Source organism: Molossus molossus, unplaced genomic scaffold (assembly GCF_014108415.1).
Source record: "Molossus molossus isolate mMolMol1 unplaced genomic scaffold, mMolMol1.p scaffold_m16_p_19, whole genome shotgun sequence".
Classification (NCBI taxonomy): domain Eukaryota; kingdom Metazoa; phylum Chordata; class Mammalia; order Chiroptera; family Molossidae; genus Molossus; species Molossus molossus.
Window position 1 is genome coordinate 45,191,866 of NW_023425354.1, and position 19,558 is coordinate 45,211,423.

The window sequence follows — 19,558 nt, forward strand, 5'->3', positions numbered from 1 at the left end:
CAGTGCATGAAGGCTTCAGACGTTCAGTGGTCTTCATATGTTGGAGAAAGGATGTCTCTCTTGGATTCAAGAAAAGAAAGAGCAAAAGAAATCTTGCTAAACATAAAAATGGGCCAATAAAGGGTTTTTGGAAAAGTAGAAAGCATTACAGATTTTGGCTCAAGATAAAGAATTTAAAATAGTAAAGGGTGCCCTGGCCGGTATGGCTGAGCAGTAAGAGCATTGCCCGCAGACCAAAGAGTGCTGGGTTAGATTCTGGCCAAGGGAAAGTAACTCGGTTGCGGTTCATCCCGTCCCGGTTGGGGTTGTGTGGGTGGCAACCAATCGATGTCTCTCCCCCACATTGATGTTTCTCTCTCTCTTCCTCCCACTCTCCCTCCTGCTGTATCTGAAGATTAATGTAAAAATATCCTCAGGTGAGGATAAAAAATAATAATAATAAAAATGAAATAAAATAGTAAAAGGTACCTCACAGTGGAGCAGGCTGTCCAGTAGAGTTTGGTTCAGGGCATCCATGGAGGGAGCTTGACCTGGTTAATGTCTTCACGGCCTTCCCACCTCTGTGCCAGTACACAGGCCCCCCCCCCCCCCCCCCCCCCCGTTCCTAATATCTTGGCTGATGAAAAATGACTTTTTTTTTTGTCTTTTTTTTTTATCCTCACCCAAAGACATTTTTGCCTTCATCTTCAGATGGGGGGGGAGGGGACATCAACGTGAGAGAGACACACTGACTGGTTGCCACCCACACGACCCCAACCGGGTCCGGGGACAAACTGCAACCGAGGTACGTGCTCTTAGCGGGAACCGAACCTGGGATTCTCCGGTCCACAGGCCAACGCTCTAACCGCTGAGCCAAACTGGCCAGGGCAAAAATGACATTTGCTGTTACGACAGCCTCATTGTTTTTTTTAAAGTAGAGATCTTCAACTTTATTATCTCTCTGAGTAATTGAAATTTTTATAAGTTTTCGTTTGGTTTCTAATCCACTTTGGGTGGGGGAATATTTTCAGGTAGAATGCAGGAAGCCTTGGATCCAGATGAAGAACGGCGAATCCGTGTCAGGAGGCAGGAGCAGGCTGCTCGGTCCGCCCGCATGCTCTATGTCCTCCAGCAGCAGGTAGGACCGCAGGGAGGAGTGGGACACGGCCTCGTGCGTGACCTTGTAAGAGGATTTGTTTTCCGTTTGTTTCAGGGGTAGTAGCTCTCTACAGTGTCCTCCATGAATTCTAACCTGACTGTGAAGCTAAGTTTCCTGAACACATGGACGAATAATTCTTTTTCTTTTTGTCATCTGCCTGTATGTGCGTTTGTGTATTGTGTATATATAGCCAAACTCTTTGAAGAGTGGTTTTTGACTTTTTGGTGTCCTAGTCTCTCTTGAGAATCTACTAAAAGCCAGTGGGGCTTTTCCCCAGAAAAAAATGCTTATACAGCATATATTTTTAAGAATGGAGTCAAGGGGATTAGCTACCCTAAAACTCTTTGTCTTTCGCTTCTAAGATATCCTAATCTTAGAAGAAAGGGACCGTTTTAGTTTCCCATTTGTCTCATGTTTATTATATACTGAAGTTAGTAGTAGTAAATAATTTGTTCGTCTTTATTGAATAGGAAAGAATGAAGACCATGTTAAGTGTCTTTCTGGACACATTTGGTGGCTGATAAATGGGCATTTACATTGTTTATGGGTAGATTTTTTTCAAAAAATGTTTTAACTTTAAGGCCTTATTAATAAGTCTTTAACTCAGTTCTGGTCCCTTAAGACATATGTTGGCCTTATTGCTTGAACCAAAAATTGGACTTTTTTTTAAAAGAAAATGTGTATTAAATTTTGTTCTGTATTCTTTTTGGGTTCTATTTTGGTCCTTACTCTATATTGCTACCATAGAGATTGTTTTAAAACATGAATTTTACCCTGTCAGACCTCTGCTTAAAAGACTTTGGTGGTCCTTTGTAACGTAGAGGATGAGCGCTAAGTCTTTCAGCATGGCGCCGAAGACATGATCTGGCCCCCTGCCTCTCCAGAGGCACCTCCACCTTCGTCCACGTTTCATTCCTAGTACTCTGGGGACCGAGGGACGGAAGGTGAACACTGTGCTCTATTCGCCATCTTGAACTGGAAACCAGTCACTATTTTGGGGGTGCGTGAATGAAGAACCTTGTCTCATTTTCAAGTGACTTGAATCAATAATGGTTATATTTGGACATGAAAAGCTGTGTCCTTTTCTATGAAAAAGGTCACTGGAAAGGTACAAAGTTTTTAAATTTTCCCTCTTTACAAAACAGGTTAAAGAAATCCAGGAAGAATTGGATAAATTGAGTCCACATAAAATTAAACACACTAAGAAGGTATGATGCAATTCCATTATGATTAATAATTATTTATAAGTGAGATTTCCAATGTTTTGTCAGTATCGTGTGTGTTCTCTGCACTAATACTGTTTCCAGTGCTTGAAGAAACCTGTGAGTGAGGGCATGAGCACCTTAAATATTCTGAATTTGGGGGTGTCTTCCAAGGAACAGGTTCTGAGAATAGATTTTTGTTGTTGCTGCTGCTGGTATAAGAAACTGAGAATAGGAAGGAAAAAACTTTGTCATTAGGAAATCTTTAAACGTTACAATTCCCTTTACTATGAAAAAGTTTTCACAATGGAAATAGTTTCATATAGAAATAAGAGAGACTCTAAATATTCTTAACGGTGGGGTTAATTAATGTCTAGAAGTTCTGAATATTGAAATAACTTCTCACATTCCATTTATTGGCAGTCATGGGCAATGTCCAGGCTGGCATCAGCCCATCGAGGAGCCATTCGGGCCTTACAGACATTTGTCATTCAGCTTGCTGACCGAGGGGAGCACCCAGTCCCTGCTCAGTATAGGGAACTGGGCAGTCTTATCCGACAGCTGTCACTCTGTTCTGCCAAGGTGGAAGCTGATTCTTATGTTGCTGATGTGGTTATAGATATTCTGCAACAAATTGAGGTATGAAATTGACTCTTATTTTTGTTCAAAGTAAACAGTTTCTTTTGTTTGTTTATTTGATTTTGGAGGAAAGGGGAGAGCTAGAGAGAGAGAAACATCAAAGTGAGAGAGATACAGCTATAGGTTACCTCCTGTATGTGCCCTGACCAGGAATCAAACCTGCAACCTAGGTATGTGCCCTGTCCGGGAATTGAACCCAGAACCTTTTGGTGTACGGGACAATGCTCCAAACAGCCGAGACACCCAGCCAGGGCAAAGTCATTGTTTCTAAGCAGGAAAATAATGCTTCCCGTGTCCAAGTTTCATTGAGATTTATGGAGATAACAAAGCTGCTACACCTGGTAAATTCAAGTTTTACCGAAGGCAGGAAAAGGACTTCATTTTATTTATTTATTTTTATCGTCTAGCCTATAATATTGTACTTCACTTCTTTGAGACTTGGTGGCTTGAGTCTAGAACATGTAACAACTCTTAACCAGGCCCGTTAATTAAAAAGAATTTTCCATTTCCTGACTGTGCCATTTGATAAAGAGTTTATTAGCATGGAAAAGGAAAACAGTAAAGCAATCTTAAATCATTGTTTTAATTAGAATATCAGTATGTAATCTAGAGAGATTTTTGGGAAAAGGAGACATTTTAAGATACATGGAAGCAGAGCCTCAAGTCTTGTTGTATGGCCAGAGGCTTCTGGAAATCCCAGCCGGTGTGTACTGGTCAGGAATGAATAGTGTTAGTGTTCTTACTGGTGACAAAGACAACAAGGTCACTCTGGCCTTAAATCTTGATAGTTTTCCAAAGTTCGCAGAGTGCTACCACATAACTTTGCCATTTTATCTTTACTGTAGTGTTGTGATTTGCCGTAGGTTTTATTTTACAGATAAAATTTTTTTTAAAAGCCAAGGTTAGAAAAATGACACAATTACTTGAGAGCTGGGAGTCAAATCCCTATCTTCTGATTCCATGCCACTGGTATTTCCACTACACCCACATTTTCATCCGCAAATAAGAAGACAACCCGTATGTCAGTATGATATAGTAAGCTGTGGACCAGAGAGGAAAGGTGCGTAGTGGGGAAAATCATGGACTAATTGACATACCAGTTTACCATTAACCAGCCCTTGGTGGTCTTTAAGGCTCCTTGTACCTTAACAATTTCATTATCCAGCAAATATGTTTGTGAATGCATTGGTTACATTTGTGTATATAGAAATCTCTATCAGGAAAGTTACTGTCCAATGCAGACCTGTAGACAGCATATCAAATCATGTGATGCTTTTTAAACTTACCTATAAGAAACATTTATTGGTCAAAATGTTTTCATTTAGAGGACATATCTTTATAATCCTAGAAAAAGATCTCGGGAGATTATTCAGGCCCTTTCCCAAATTTTGAGTAAGAGTGCTTAACATAATGTTTCTTAAACATAATGTTTATCTCTCCTACTTTTGAAAGTATTCAATAGTATTCAGAGTGACCTTGTTGTCTTTGTCAGCAGTAAGAACATTAACACTATTCATTCCTGACCAGTACACACCAGTATTCTTTTCTTATTGATGTACTGTACCATACCATAGCTTATTTTTTTATTGCCTTACTGTCATCTGAACTAAATCTCCTTGGCTTTGTTCAGTTGTCCTTAACGTGTACTGGCCAGGTGGAGACTAGGCCTTCCTGCCTGGTGATGAGTGAGGGGGTACTTTGTTAGAGGACGTGCCTCTTTTAGAAAGGGCGGGGGCACAGATCTCCTGCCATAATACGCAATATGAAAATGCATATTAAAATATAGTCTGTTTGCCCACTTAAAATATTATTTGAGTTTATGAGGTCTTTATTGAGAATTAAAATGCTTTTAAAGTACATAGGTTTATATCCTGAAAACTATGGTTAGTATCTAAAATGTGATCCTTAATTTCAGGATTTGAATGCCTTTAAAAGTATTCATATTCTTTATCTTTTTTGCTATTAGTTTTAGTGAGCTTAACATGTTAAAAACATGCAGAATTCCTTTAATTAATTTGGTGTCCTAAATAATAAAGTTTTCAATTAAGTTAAGCAATATTTTCTTAATCATTAGAGATAGCCATTTAATAACACATTTCTCTGGAGTCTTAACTTTGAATTTTGTGATTAAAAGCCAGACTTTTTAATCACTAATAAATAAACTAAAATAATAATTGACTGTTTCACGGCAGGCTTTGGAATCCCTCCTGGAAAAGAAACTGTCACCAAAAAAGGTGAAGAAAAGTTTCACTGAAATTAGGAGCAGATTTCCTATTGGTAACTCACGGTCCTTGGAAAGATGGCCAAGTTCATTGCCAAAGAGCGAGAGGAGACCCTTCGTAACAAAAAAGATGTTTCCACAGGAAACAAGACAACCTTCAATGGCGAAGAAGGTTCTTGCTGGTATGTGTCCTAAAGTGTTCATTGGAAGGTATTTTATTCTTTAAAATTGTCTGGACTGGAACAGTTGCTACACTGAGGGGAAAGTTAGGATTCAAAACCTAGTCCAAGAAAGTATACTTGAACTAGGACAAGTGGATCGTAACCAAGACGCTTCCTTAGGTTGAGGCTGGAGTATTCTTCCATGGGGGAGGGTGGAAAAGTAAAATTCCTGTTTCCTACATCATAGTGTTTGGGCTACCCAAAGTAAATTTTTACAGAGCTGGAAGTTAGAGCCTTACTTTTAATTCTCATTTTAACGGTAGGTAGGTAGGTAGGTTGCTAGGTAGGTAGGTAGGTAGGTAGGTAGATAGACAGACAGACAGACAGACGTATATATTCACACACATTAGATATATATGTATCTTTTTTCATAGGTGATCAATTTTTGTTATTCTAAGAAGTGAAATTTCTAGCTTATATGGTGTGCACATTTAGACATATTGCCAACTTGCCCTTGAAAATGGGCATATAATTATGTTTTGACTAGCAGTGATCATCAGTATATAGTTCTCTATGTCTTTGCCAGGTACTTTTTAAAAAAATATTTTTTTCTTCATTGATTTTTAGAGAGAGAGGAAGGGAGAGGGAGAGAGAGATAGAAACATTGATGAGAGAGAACATGGATTGGCCGCCTCCTGCATGCCCCTCACTGGGGGTCAGGCCCACAACCTGGGCATGTGTCCTGAATGGGAATCGAACTGGCAACCTCTTGGTACATGGGTCAATGTTCAACCACTGAGCCACACAGGCCAGACTCTTATTGTGGTTTTAATTTGCATTTTTCTGATGACTAGTGATGTGGAGCATCTTTTCATGTCTATTGTTCATCTGTATGTTCTCTTTGGAGAAGTGTCTATTCAGGTCCTTTGACCAATTTTTAATTGGATTGTTTTGCGTTTTTAGTATTAAGTTGTATGAATTATTTATAAATTGTGGATATTAACCCTTTATCAGATGAATCATTGGTGAATATCTTCATCCATTTGGTTGTTTTTTTCATTTTGTTGATAATTTCCTTTGTTGTGCAAAAACTTTGTTTGATATAGTTTCTTTTTTTTTTTTTCTCCTTTTTTCTTTTGTTTTCCTTGCTCGAGGAGATATATCAGAAAAAACATTGCTAAGAGATATGTCAGAAATTTTACTGCCTATGTTCTCTTCTAGGAGTTTTATGGTTTCAAGACTTGACATTTAAGTATTTAATTCATTTTGAGTTTATTCTTGTATATGTGTAAGAAATTGGTCTAGTTTTATTATTTTTTTGCATGTATCTATCCAGTTTTTCCAACACCATTTATCGAATAGACTGTCTTTATCTCATTGTATGTTCTTGCCTCCTTTATCAAATATTAATTGGCCATATAGATGTGAGTTTATTTCTGGGCTTGTATTCTGTTCCATTGATCTACACATCTGTTTTTATGCCAGTACCATGTTGTTTTGATTACTATAGCCTTTTAGTATATAGTTTGATATGAGGTAGTGTGATACCTCCAACTTTGTTCTTTTTTTCTCAAGATTGCTGTGGCTATTTGGGGTCTTTTATGGTTCCATATAAATTTTTGGATTATTTTCATTCTGTGATAAACGCCAGTGGTATTTTGATAGGAATGGCATTGAAACTATAGATTGCTTTGGGTAGTGTGCACAATTTAATGATGTTAATTCTTTCTATCCATGAGCACAGTATATGCTTCCATTTATTTGTTTCTTTTTCATTTTCTTTCTTCAATGTCTTATAATTTTCTGAGTACAAGTCTTTTACCTCCTTAGGGTTTTTTTTTTTTAATGTAGTTGTAAATGGGATTGTTTTCTTTTTTTTTTTTTTATCCTTACCCGAGGACATTTTTCCATTTTTTGTTCAGGTAAAGTGGGAGGGAGAGAGAGGAACAGAGAGAGAGAGAGAAACATCGATGTGAAAGGAACACATCGAGTGGCTGCCACCCGCACAACTGACCAGGGCCGGGGACAAACTGCAACCGAGGTACGCACCCTTAGCGGGAACCGAACCCGGGTCTCTCAGGACTGCAGGTCGACGCTCTACCCGCTGAACCAAACCAGCCAGGGCTGGGATTGTTTTCTTAGTTTCACTTTCTTATAGTTCATTATGGGTGTATAAAATGCAACCAATGTCTGAATATTTATTTTGTATCCAGCTACTTTCCTGAATTCATTTATTAGTTTAGTAGTCTTTTTCGTGAAATCCTTAGAGTTCTCTGTGTACAGTATCATGTCATCTGCAAATAATGACAGTTTTACTTCTTCTTTTCCAATTTGGATGCCTTTTATTTCTTCTTCTTGTCTGATTGCTGTGGCTAGGATTTCCAGTGCTGTGTTGAGTAAGAATGGTGAAAGCAGACATCCCTGTCTTGTTCTCAATCTTAAGGGAAATGCTTTTAGGTTTTTGAGTATGATGTTGGCTGTGGGTTTGTCATATATGGCCTTTATTATGTATGTATGTATGTATGTATGTTTTTTTTTAAAATTTATTTATTTATTTATTTTTCTTAATTGATTTTAGAGAGAGAGAGAAAAACATTGATGAGAGAGAACATCAGTTGGCCACCTCTTGCATGCCCCTTACTGGGGATCGGGCCCACAACCTGGGCATGTGCCCTGACCAGGAATCGAACTGGCGACCTCTTGGTGCATGGGTCGACACTCAACCACTGAGCCACACTGGCCGGGTTGGCCTTTATTATGTTGAGGTATATTCCTTCTATTCCCACTTTGCTGTAACTTTTTATCATAAATAATGCAAGATTTTGTCAGTGCTTTTTCTGCATCTATTGATATTATCATACAGTTATCTTTTATTTTGTTTATGTGGTGTGTCATGTTATTTGATTTGTGCTATTATACCAACCGTTCATTTCAGGAATAAATTCCACTTGATAATGGAGTATGATCTTTTTAATGTGTTGCTGACTTTGGTTTGCTAATATTTTGTTGAATATTTCTGCATCTGTGTTCATCAGGGATATTGGCCTATAATTTTCTTTCTTTGTTGTATAAAATGAACTTGGGAATCTCACTTTTTCTTGAATATTTTGGAATAGTTTGAGAAAGATAGGTGTTAGTTCTTTGAATGTTTGGCAAAATTCACTTATGAAGCCATCCTGTCCAGGACTTTTGTTTGTTGGGAGTTTTTTTTATTCCTGCTTTGATTTTGTTGGTTGTAATCACTGTTCAGATTTTCTATTCCTTTTTGATTCAGTTTTGGAAGATTGTATGTTTCTAGGAATTTATCTGTTTCTTCCAAATTGTCCGATTTGGTGCCATATAGTTGTTCATAATATTTTCTCATAATCCTTTGTATTTCTGTGGTGTCAGTTGTTACTTCTCTTTCATTTCTGATTTAACTTATTTGGGTCCTCTCTCTTTTTTTCTTGATGAGTCTGGTTAAAGGTTTAGCAATCTTGTTTATCTTTTCAAAGAAGTAGCTGTTGGTTTTATTGATTTTTTTTTTTTTTAATCCTCACCCGAGGATATTTTTCCATTTTTTGTACAGATAGAGTGGGAGGGATAGAGAGAAACATCGACGTGAAGGGACACATCGAGTGGCTGCCACCCGCACGACCAACCAGGACCGGGGACAAACTGCAACCGAGGTACGTGCCCTTAGCGGGAACCGAACCCGGGTCTCTCCGGACCGCAGGCCGACGCTCTAACCGCTGAGCCAAACTGGCCAGGGCGATTTTTTTTTTTAATATTGTTTTTTAGACTTTGTTTTCACTTCGATCTTTATTAGTTCCTTCCTCTGTTTACTTTGGGTTTTGTTATTCTTTTTCTAGTTCCTTTAGGTGTAAGGTTAGATGATTTATTTTAAGTTTTTCTTGTTGCTTGAGGTATGCCTGTATTGCTGTGAATTTCCCTTTCAGGACTGCTTTCTCTGTGTCCCATAGATTTTGAGTTGTTGTGTTTTCATTTTAATTTTTCTCAAGGTATCTTTTGAGTCTTCCTTAATCTCATTATTAACCCATTCATTGTTTAGTAACATGTTATTTAGCCTCTGTGTATTTGTGTTTTTAAATATTTTTTCTTATCATTGGTTTCTAGTCTGATACCATTGTGGTTGGAGAAGATGCTTGATATGATTTCAATCTTCTTAAATTTATTGAGACTTGTTTTGTGTCCTAACATATCTATCCTGGGAAATGTTCCATGTGCTCTTGAAAAGAATGTATATTCTGCTGCTTTGAGGGTGAAGTGCTCTGAAAATATAAATTAAATTCATATGGTCTACTGAGTCATTTAATGCCACTTTTGTTGATTTTCTGTCTGGAAAGATCTATCCACTGATGTCCATGTGGTGTTAAAATCCCCTACTATAACTGTGTCATTGTTGGTCTCTCCCTTTGTGTGTGTCAGTATTTGCTTTATATATTTAAGTGCTCCTATGTTGGGTGCATACATTTTTACAAGGGTTATATCCTCTTGTTGGATAGATTCCTTTATCATTATGTAATGTCTTTCTTTTTCTCTTATTATACCACTGAGTTCATCCATTCTTCCCCTATGTTTCTTGAGTATCCTTATAACCACTGTTTTTGTATTCTGTATCTAGTAGATTGTGTGCCTTCATTTTATTTAGTTTTTGTTTCTGGGGATTTTTCCTATTCTTTCATTTGGGGCATGTTTCTTTGCCTCCCATTTTGGCTGCCTCTCTGTGTTTGGTTCTGTGTACTGGTAGATCTGCTGTGTCTCCCAGCCTTGGTAGGGTGGCCTTATGTAGTAAGTGTCCTGTGGGGCTCAGTGGCACAGTCTCTCTGATCATCTGAGCTAGGTGGTCCAAAATTGTCACTTGTGTGAGTTATGTGAGCCCTCCTGTTGTAATTGAATCTTTTTTGTTGTTGTTAATCCTCACCCAAGGATATTTTTTCCATTGAGTTTTAGAGAGCATGGGAGGGAGGGAGGGAGGGAGGAAGGAAGGTAGAGAGAGTGAGAGAGTGAGAGAGAAACATTGATGGAAAGAGATGAGGGAGACATATCTATTGGTTGCCTCCCACACGTCCCCAACAGGGGCAGGGGATTGAACATGCAACCCAGGTATGTACACTTGACTGGGAATCAAACCCACAACCCCTCTGTCCGTGTCTGAAGCTCTAACCACTGAGCAAAACTGGCCAGGGCTGATAAACAGAATTCTTAATTTCACAGTAGTCCAATGTCGAAATCTTTTTCTAAGTTTTTGTATCTTTTTTTTTGTATCCTGTTTAAGAATCTTTTTCCTGTGCCAAAGTTAAGAAGACATTTTCTATATTATTTCCTAGAAAAAAGTTTCATACTATTTCCTAGAAAAAAGTTTCACTATCTTCCCCCTGGATATCCTGTTGAACTAGCACTATTGTTGAAAGGATTATTTTCTCCCCTTAGTGGCAGGCATATAGTATCACTTTTATCATAAATTAACCATCTGCACATGTGTGGGTCAGTTTCTTGGCCCCCCCATTCTCTTCCACTGATCTAGTATTGGTTCTTATGCTAGTGTACACTGTCTTAATTATTCTGTGTCTTGATATCCAGTAGAATAACATTGGCACCTATTATTCTTCCAGAATGTCGTGGCTAATCTTGACCTTTGGTATTTCTATAGAAATCTTAGCATCAGAATTTATCAAGTTACCCCAAAAACAACAATAAAAATTACCCAACCTATTGGAATTTTGATGAGGAATTGATATTTTTATAATACTGAATTTCTCAGTCCACAAACAGGATATATCCCTCCATTTATTTAGGTTATCTTTAAATGCTCTCAGCAATTTATAGTGTGTGTGTATGGTTTTGTTAATCTTTCATTAGATTTTATTCCCTGGTATTGCTATTTTCAATTCTCTTGTAGATGATATCTTTTTAAAATTTTAATTTCTAATGTGCATTGCTGACATGTAGACATACAATTGATTTTATGTATTGCTTTTCTATCTAGCAACCTTGCTAAGCAAATTTATTTCTAATAATTTATCTGGAGATATTTGTGTTTTGCTATGTAAATAATCATATCTTCTATGAATAACTATTGGTTTATTTCCTCCTTTTCAATCTTTATTTCTTTTTCTTCTATAGTATTCTGGTTTTATATACTGATCTGTAAGTGACTCATATAAAGGTATAGTAAAGTCTTTTGATACACAAGACTTTCTTAATTTCTCATTGTATTTCTATTCATTTTTGTTTTGTATATTTTGAAATTGTGCTGTTAAATGCTTAAGAGTTCCTGGCTGTTAAATCTTTTTGGTGGATTTTATATGTTGTTGTTATTAAATATTTCTGTTTGTCTTTTTTAATGTCATTCACTTTGGGTTCTGTTTTATTTGATATTAGTACTGTTTCATCTACCTAACTTGTTTGGCATTTACTTAGAATAACATTTTTCATTTCTTTATGTTCTATTTTTCTTTGATGTTTTATTTTAAGAAAGTTGCTAATAGTTTATTGTTGATGTTTTTAACCCTGTTGTATAGTTCTGTATTTAACCTACTTATAATTACTGAGACTAATGATACATTTGAACTTTTTTATCGTACTTCATGTTTTTCATTTGTCAAGGTTTTATTTTTCCTTTGTTATTTATTGTATTAATAAAGTTTTTCTTCTTTCATTTTGTTTCCTCTATTGACTTGAAAGTTATATATCAGTTCGTTTTTTATTTTATTTATTCTCAATCTGCTACTAATTCTGTGGAATCTTAGTAGTTTAATGTACCACCTCTAACATGAATGTAACAAAAACTAATTTACTGCATTATTATTAGATATTTATTCACTATAATGTGATATTCTCTTCATTGTCAGACAGAACTAATGTAGCATCTGCCTTTGCCTCTCTTCCCCTTCAGGACGAGTATCATGTCTATTTGCCATTAATTAATCCTTTATGACCAGCCCAGTGTCTAACACATATTTAGGCACTTCTGTGAGAGTGAAGTGGCACCTCATTGTTTTAATTTGGATTTCTTTGATTACTGGTGATCATCTTTTCATGTGTTTATTAATGTTGTGGCGCGAGAGAACCGAGAGACCACCAGAGCCAAATTAAAGCCAAATAGAGAGCAAAGCCGGCCGGCGACTGATCCCCAGTTCTCAGAGATCAGCCCCGACTTTCAGCTGATTTTTTATTTTATAGGGGGCTTGTTACAAACTCCTGCAGCTGGCATTTCTCCTTGGCCTTGGGGAAGAGCAAGCAAGGACAGAAGCGGAGGCAGTTAGCGATAAGTGGGAGGGAACGGAGGTGGGAGGGAGCCGAGGCGAAAGGGAACTGGGTGAACTGGGTGAACTGGGTCAGCACACATCTATCCTGCTATTCATTCTATTATCTAAGTTCTGAAAACTAACAAATTCGCTTAGAGGACAAATTCATTTAGGGGAGCACCAGGCCAGCTGGTACTTCCTCAGGTTGCCTCTGAAAGCTTCCTAGTTGGCCTTCTGTTTATTTAATCAGGACAACGTGATAGGAGCAGGCCAGTACATTAACAGTTCAACTTTTCTCTTTAAATTGCTAGTTTCTATCTTTAGTCTTTCTCTGTTGGATTGTTTTTCTTAAAGATTTGTGAATGTTCTTTATATAGTCTGCATATTAATCCTATGTTAATTATTTACATTATAGATCTCTACTTCTAGACTCTGTCTTTTGACTTTATGGTGTCTTCTTGTCAAAAGGAATTTGTAGCTTCGTATAATTAAATTTAAATATATTAATGTTATATTTGAGTTTAAGAAAGCCTTTTCTGTCCTGATATCATAATCATATTCTTCCTATATTTTCTTCTAAAAGCTTGAACAGACTGATGAATCTCAGAGGATGGGGGGAAGGGGTGGTGGGAAGAGATTAGCCAGAGAGCTTATCTGCATATATGCATAATCAGTGGACACAGACAATAGTGCCATGAGGCATGGGGTGCAGGAGGCAATGGAGGGGGCCAACAGGGGGAAAAAAGGAGAGACATCTGTAATACTTTCAACAATAAAGATACATTAAAAAAAAATCAAAGCTTTAAAGTTTTCCTTTCACATTTAGGTCTTGTTCCATCTAGAATGTAAGTGTTCAGTGTGAGGCAAGGATCCTGTTTTATTTTTTTTCATGCCGCCCCTGTCACATCCATTTCGCTCCATTGGTTTCTGCCTGTTCCTGCTTCACTCCCACTCGGCCTTTATTGTTACAGCTTTACAGCCTTGTTCCGGCTTTGTCGTGAATACTGTACCTCCGGCAGGATAAGACCGCCACCCCCACCCCACTCCACACTTTGTCACAGTGCCTCACAATTATTTGGGCTGTCTTGGGATTTTACTCTTTATAAGAGTAATTGGGTCAACCCGTTTCCATCCACACAAAAAATCTGTTGGGGTTTTAATTGAATTGGCAGTGAAAATTATAGATTACTTTGGGGAGAATTGACATCTTTACAGTATTCTTTTCATTCATGAAAATAACTTATTCATATCTTCTTTCTATCACATCCTTTAAAAATACCTTTGAGTATTTTCTGTAAAAGTCTTGTATGTTTTTTGTTAGAGTTCTTCCTAAGTGCCGTATAGTTTTTGTTGCCAATATTAATAGCATTTTTTTTTCTGTTATATTTTCTCTAATTATATTGAAATGTGGGGATTTCTTGTACGTTTTTCTTCTTCTATCCAAAACCTTGTTGAACTCTTCTTTTTTTGGTGGTGGTGGGGGGGTGAGATAAGGGAATCAACCATGATACCTGGGTTCCTGCTTCTAGAAGTGCAGTAGGAGCCACAGGCTGAGGAGTAACTTTGGTAACAAGGAGTCTATAAATAATCATTCTCTCCCACTTGATTTGAATAACATGTCCCTCAGTTTGTCCTTTTGAAATCTCCATATAGATAAGTATCAACCTGATATAGAGCTTCCAGTGACCCAGAGATTGGAGAATGAGCTTGATGTATTAGATGCGGATATCCTTCCAGAAGAAGCTCCATCTATTCTTGACCAAAATGCAAGCTTCAAAGAAGAGGCATTAGCTCCAGCAAAAACAAAAGCAGTGGGGAAAAAGCCTGTGGCTGAAAATGTACCGTTTAGGAAGAAAGATGCTCTGGCACCGGCAAGACTCCAACAAGTATGAAATTGCTTCTTTCTTTTTGGCCCATTTGTGTTAACCTGACATTGTCCAACAGTCACATAGACTAGTAAGGGCGGAGCCAGGATTTGAGTTCTCAGACATTTGAATGCCAGAGCCCTTGGGTCCAACATTCTAGATTAAGCTGACTTAGCTTAGCTCTAGGTTGTTTATATTTTTAATTTTTATTTAAAAAAATTTTTTTTTATTGACTTTAAAGAGAGAGGAAGTGAGAGGGAGAGAGAGCTAGAAACATCGATGAGAGAGAACATTGATTGGCTGCCTCCTGCATGCCCCCCACTGGGGACCGGGCCCACAACCTGGGCATGTACCCTGACCAGGAATGAAACTGGCAACCTTTTGGTGCATGGGTTGATGCTCAATCACTGAGCCACACTGTCCAGGCTAGGTTGTTTTTATTTTTTTTAACAAAAATAGCAATTCTTAATATTGTTGCTAGGACAGGACATTCTCTCTTGTCCTGGTTTGCTAATATTGTAACTTATTTGATACCAAGGGCCTAATCACATAGGCTATTTTAAAATTTAGGTTTTTCTGCTTCTGATTTGGGAGTGTGAAATTTGAGGGGATTAAGATTTGGTTCCTGCCAAAGATAAATATTGATAAATAATAATTACTCAATATTAAAAGGTATCCTAGGGTGCATACTTTCTAATACGGCTTTGGAAGCCAGTTGGCTTGAAACTATTATTATATTTTAAGCTTCTATTTGAAATTTAACTTAAGGCTCTACCAGTGGAGAATGGCCAGAAGACCACCTCCTAGTCTAAACACCCTTGATGTCGTTATTGCCGTTTAATGGTGCTGTCCAGAGGCTTCTGTAGTAAACCTGTATGTTATCCAGTGACCCGAGACAAAGGAATTGGTAGTTATAGCTAGTTACTGACAGATCGTGGATTTAGATCAAGTCTTTTTTCCTTTCCAAACAAACTCTTCTGGGTAGTTGGGGAGTCAGAACTGAGCCTGTGTGAATGGAGCTTGGTGTTCTTCTTCAGAGACTGCCTCATTTTCTATAATGTTCTAATGTAGCCGGAATCATTCTGGTTAGATGGCGCATGCCTTTATTCCTTCATCATCATACTCTTCCTACATGCCCATTAAACCTTACAGAAACTTGTGAAGAAATTATCTCCCATTTTACAGGTGAGACACTTGAGGCTCAGAGAAGTTAAGGTTTATTTCTTTGTTTTTTGTTAATCCTCACCCGGGGATAGTTTTCCATTGGTTTTTAGAGAAAGTGGAAGGTAGGGAGGGAGAGAGAGAGAGAAACATTGATGTGAGAGAGATACATTGATTGGTCACCTCCTGCTGGGGCTGGGGATTGAACCTGCAACCCAGGTACCTGCCCTTGACTGGGAATTGAACCCATGACCCTTTGGTCCTTGGGCCGATGCTCTAATTGCTGAGCCAAACCAGCCAGGGCAGAATTTAAATATTTTAACCAAGAATGTTTTACAGTTTAACCTTTTTGTTTGTTTGTTTAATTAGGAAAACATAAAAATGTATTTTATATATATCAAAAGATGGAAAAACTAGGGATTCCAATTTTACACCTCCTCTCCTCCCCCCGCCCCCACCAGTTTTAGTATAATTTACACCTTCCCCCAAATTTCTACCACAGTGCTTTCCAGTTAGGTTTTTGCCAAGTGGATACATGAATAGTGTAGGGGCCCTTGAAGCTTCAGTAAGACAGATTCTTTCATATTCATTTGTCTTGATAATTCATATTCACCTTTAACAGGGACTTCACAAAGCTGAAAAAATTAGACCAACCCAATCTCACAGCATCAGCAGGTTGCAACAGACAACAGTCTCATCCAGACTGAAAATGAAGCAGCAGCCTGTGAAAGACAGCAGGGCTCCTTGGATACCTCCCAACCCCACGTCCCCACCAGCGTCTCCTAAGTGGTATGTGATTTCATTTTTCCTCCACAGGCCAAAGGTGACCTGTTGTTTAACGCAAATAAAGTAGCAGCCTTAGTTCCCATTAAGAGGAAAAGCTTGTTAGGGTGAGTAATACATGAGAAGTTTTTGTCTAAAAGCCTGTTGGTTCCCTTTTCCTCCCTGACTGCCGGTGGCATAACCTCCCTGGGCCATCCCAGCACCTTGTGGACACGTCATTATATGGCGGCTCCTAGGCTTCCCTCACCCTCTCTTCACCCAGTGGATTCCAGTGACTTGAGGCCAGGAACTGTGCCTTCCTGTGTCGAATGTTCAGTGCCTGGCACTCAGTAAATCTTAGTAGCCATCAATAGATCTTTGCTGGATGAGTGATTTTTTCTTTAATCCTCTCCTGAGGACATTTTTTCATTTATCTTCAGATAGAGTGGGAGGGGAAGAGAGAGACACACACACATTGATTGGCCGCCTCCCACACGACTCCGACCAGAGCCGGGGACCGAACTGCAACTGAGGTACGTGCCCTTGACCGGAATCAAACCCGTGACTCTGGTCCGTGGGCCCATGTTCCAACCGCTGAGCCAAACAGGCCAGGGCTGGATGAGTGAATATCTTAAAGTAATTCTAATTCCAGATAATTGTGAATTATAAAAGCACACAAATCTCACAGACACCGTTCTGACTGCAGGGCATGGTTCGGGCAATGCTGACATTATCGCTGTGTCGCCCTCGTTTGTAGCACTGGAGGGTGAGGAGCGCCCGTTCCACAGAGCTAGAGCGAAGGCACTGTCCTCCAGGCGCATCGGGTCCAGTTAGGTGGAAGCAGTCTTCAGGGAAACGGTGAAGGGGAGCTTATTTACCATGGACAGTAATTCTTGAAAGCACAACGGGAAGGACGTAGGAGGGCGGTCAGTAAAAGGAAGGCAGCAAACAGCAGCAATGTGGGGAGCAAATGAGTCAGAAGTTAGGTGACTTTGGGAGGCTGGCAGAAGACAGGGTAAGAAGCCTGATAGAATGGGTTCCCCTTAAGACTGAATGATTCTGAATGAATGGTTCTCCTTATCAACCAACCCTCACTTTTTTTTTTTAATAATATTTTTTAATAATATTTTTTTTCTTTATAGATTTTGGAGAGAAGAAGGGAGAAAGAAAGATAGAAACATCGATGAGAGAGAACATCGATGAGAGAGAACATCGACTGGCTGCCTCCTGCACGCCCTCCACTGGGGATTTGGCCCACAACCTGGGCATGTGCCCTGACCAGGAATCTAACAGGAGAATTCTTGGCGCATGGCTTGACGCTCAACCACTGAGCCACACCAGCTGGGCAATCCCCACTTTAAAGTGGGAGAAACCACCCTGGCCGGTTTAGCTCAGCAGTTAGAGCGTCAGCCCGTGGACTGAAGGGTCAAGGGTTCAATTCCTGGTTATGGGCACATTACCTGGCTTTCAGGTTTGATCCCCGAACCCTGTCAGGATCGTGTGGGAGGCAACCAATCGATGTGTCTCTCTCGAATCAATGTTTCTCCCTCTATATCTCTCTCTCTCCCTCCCTCCCTCCCTCCCTTTCATCCACTCTATCTAAAAAAAATCAATGGAAAAGAGGATTAACAACCACCAAAATAAATAAATAAAGTTGAAGAAACCATGTTGAGAATGTAATGTCTTGCTTATATAGCAGAGCTAGGACTAATAACAGGTCTTCTGATTTCATAATGTGCTTTTTCTTTCTTTTTTTAATCCTCACCCAAGGATATTTTTTCCATTGAGTTTTAGATAGAGTGGAAGGAAAGGAGGGCGGGAGGGACGGAGGCTGAGGCCAGATATTGAACCGCAATCCTTGCCTGGGAATTGAGCCTACGACGCTTCATTCCGCAGGCCGACACTCTAACCACTGAGTCAGACTGGCCAGAGCTGCTTTTTCATTTTTATTTCTTTCTCTATTCTAAATTCTGTATTTAGATATATATATGGTATTTATATATACATACACACACACACACACATATACATATATATATATGTGTGTGTATATATGTTAGTATAGAGATGTGAATTCACTTGGTAAACATCTTAGTTGAAGTTTGTATTACAACCACATATACAGTGACCGTCTTCCAGAGCGTGTGTGTGTTGGGTGAGGCAGGGGAGGGGATACGGCTTCCAGGCTCAAAGGGCTGTACTAGGCCTTATAAAGGTACAGAGTAGCTTTGTAACATGGAATGTGATTAGTGATCCAAATCTGTATATTATGACAGGGTTTTGTTGAAGTTTACCCATTATTCTGTAATTGACCGTAAACATCTTTTTTAAATAGTGACTGCTTCTGTGAAGCAGAAGGAGCACTCTCCTTTAACACTGAGCCTGCGTCCTGGAGGATCTCACTCTTGGTCACACTCAGCTGCCACGCCAGGGCCCTGTGCTGGAGATCGCCACTTACTTAATGCTCTTGTCTTCTCTGAGCCGCTGGACGTGGAGTGAACCGTGGCATAGATATACCTTTCATGTCTTGCAGTGCGGCGTGGCTGAAGGTGAAGCCTAGCCCCACAGATGCCACGAAAGCGCAGTCCGCCGAGCAGGAAGGCGCTCAAGAGGAGAGTCGACTGAGAGGCGCTGTTGAGCACGAAGCAGCCAGGTTTGTGCAGGTGTTTCCAGACCTTCGAGGATGCAAGGGCCTCTTTCACAGATTCTCAGCTGAACTTTCTTATCTTCCCCGGGTATAAAGTTGGTTATTTAAAATGTAAATTATTAACGTTTTCTGTCAAACTGTGCAGTTTAGACAGTGAACCCCTGTTCTATTCCTTCTTATTTTATTCATTCAAAAATTATTTGTGTCAGGTGCTTTACACGTATTAAGTCTTTTAGTCGTTATAACCTTGTAAAGTATGATACTGTGCTTACCACCCCCATTTTTCAAATGAAGCAACCAAAGCAAGAGATGTGAAATCATTTTAACCCATGGTCACACTTTTAGCCAGTGCCCAGGCTGGGATTTGAACCCAGGCAGTCTGCCCCGGGATGGGGTGTTGTTCTGGTTGCCAAGCACAGCAGGTAGGTTGAGACCTAGGATCGACACTGGAGGGAAAAGGTTAGGGGCTAGGAGAGGTGGATTTGGGAGTCCTCTGAGGCATTGTTTGACTC

The 19,558-nt window shown here is 39.2% G+C and overlaps 1 protein-coding gene across 3 annotated transcripts in view; it reads left to right on the forward strand.

The window, feature by feature from the left end:
• The window catches only part of KIAA0753 (KIAA0753 ortholog), a 67,623-nt gene that overhangs the window by 22,595 nt on the left and 25,470 nt on the right, over positions 1-19,558 (forward strand). For all 3 annotated transcript variants that reach the window (XM_036268239.1, XM_036268238.1, XM_036268237.1), the window contains exons 4-10: positions 1,011-1,117; positions 2,284-2,346; positions 2,764-2,979; positions 5,172-5,382; positions 14,265-14,497; positions 16,260-16,426; positions 18,933-19,052. In XM_036268239.1, the coding sequence (XP_036124132.1) occupies positions 1,011-1,117; positions 2,284-2,346; positions 2,764-2,979; positions 5,172-5,382; positions 14,265-14,497; positions 16,260-16,426; positions 18,933-19,052 (1,117 nt within the window). The remainder of the gene's footprint in view (positions 1-1,010; positions 1,118-2,283; positions 2,347-2,763; positions 2,980-5,171; positions 5,383-14,264; positions 14,498-16,259; positions 16,427-18,932; positions 19,053-19,558) is intronic.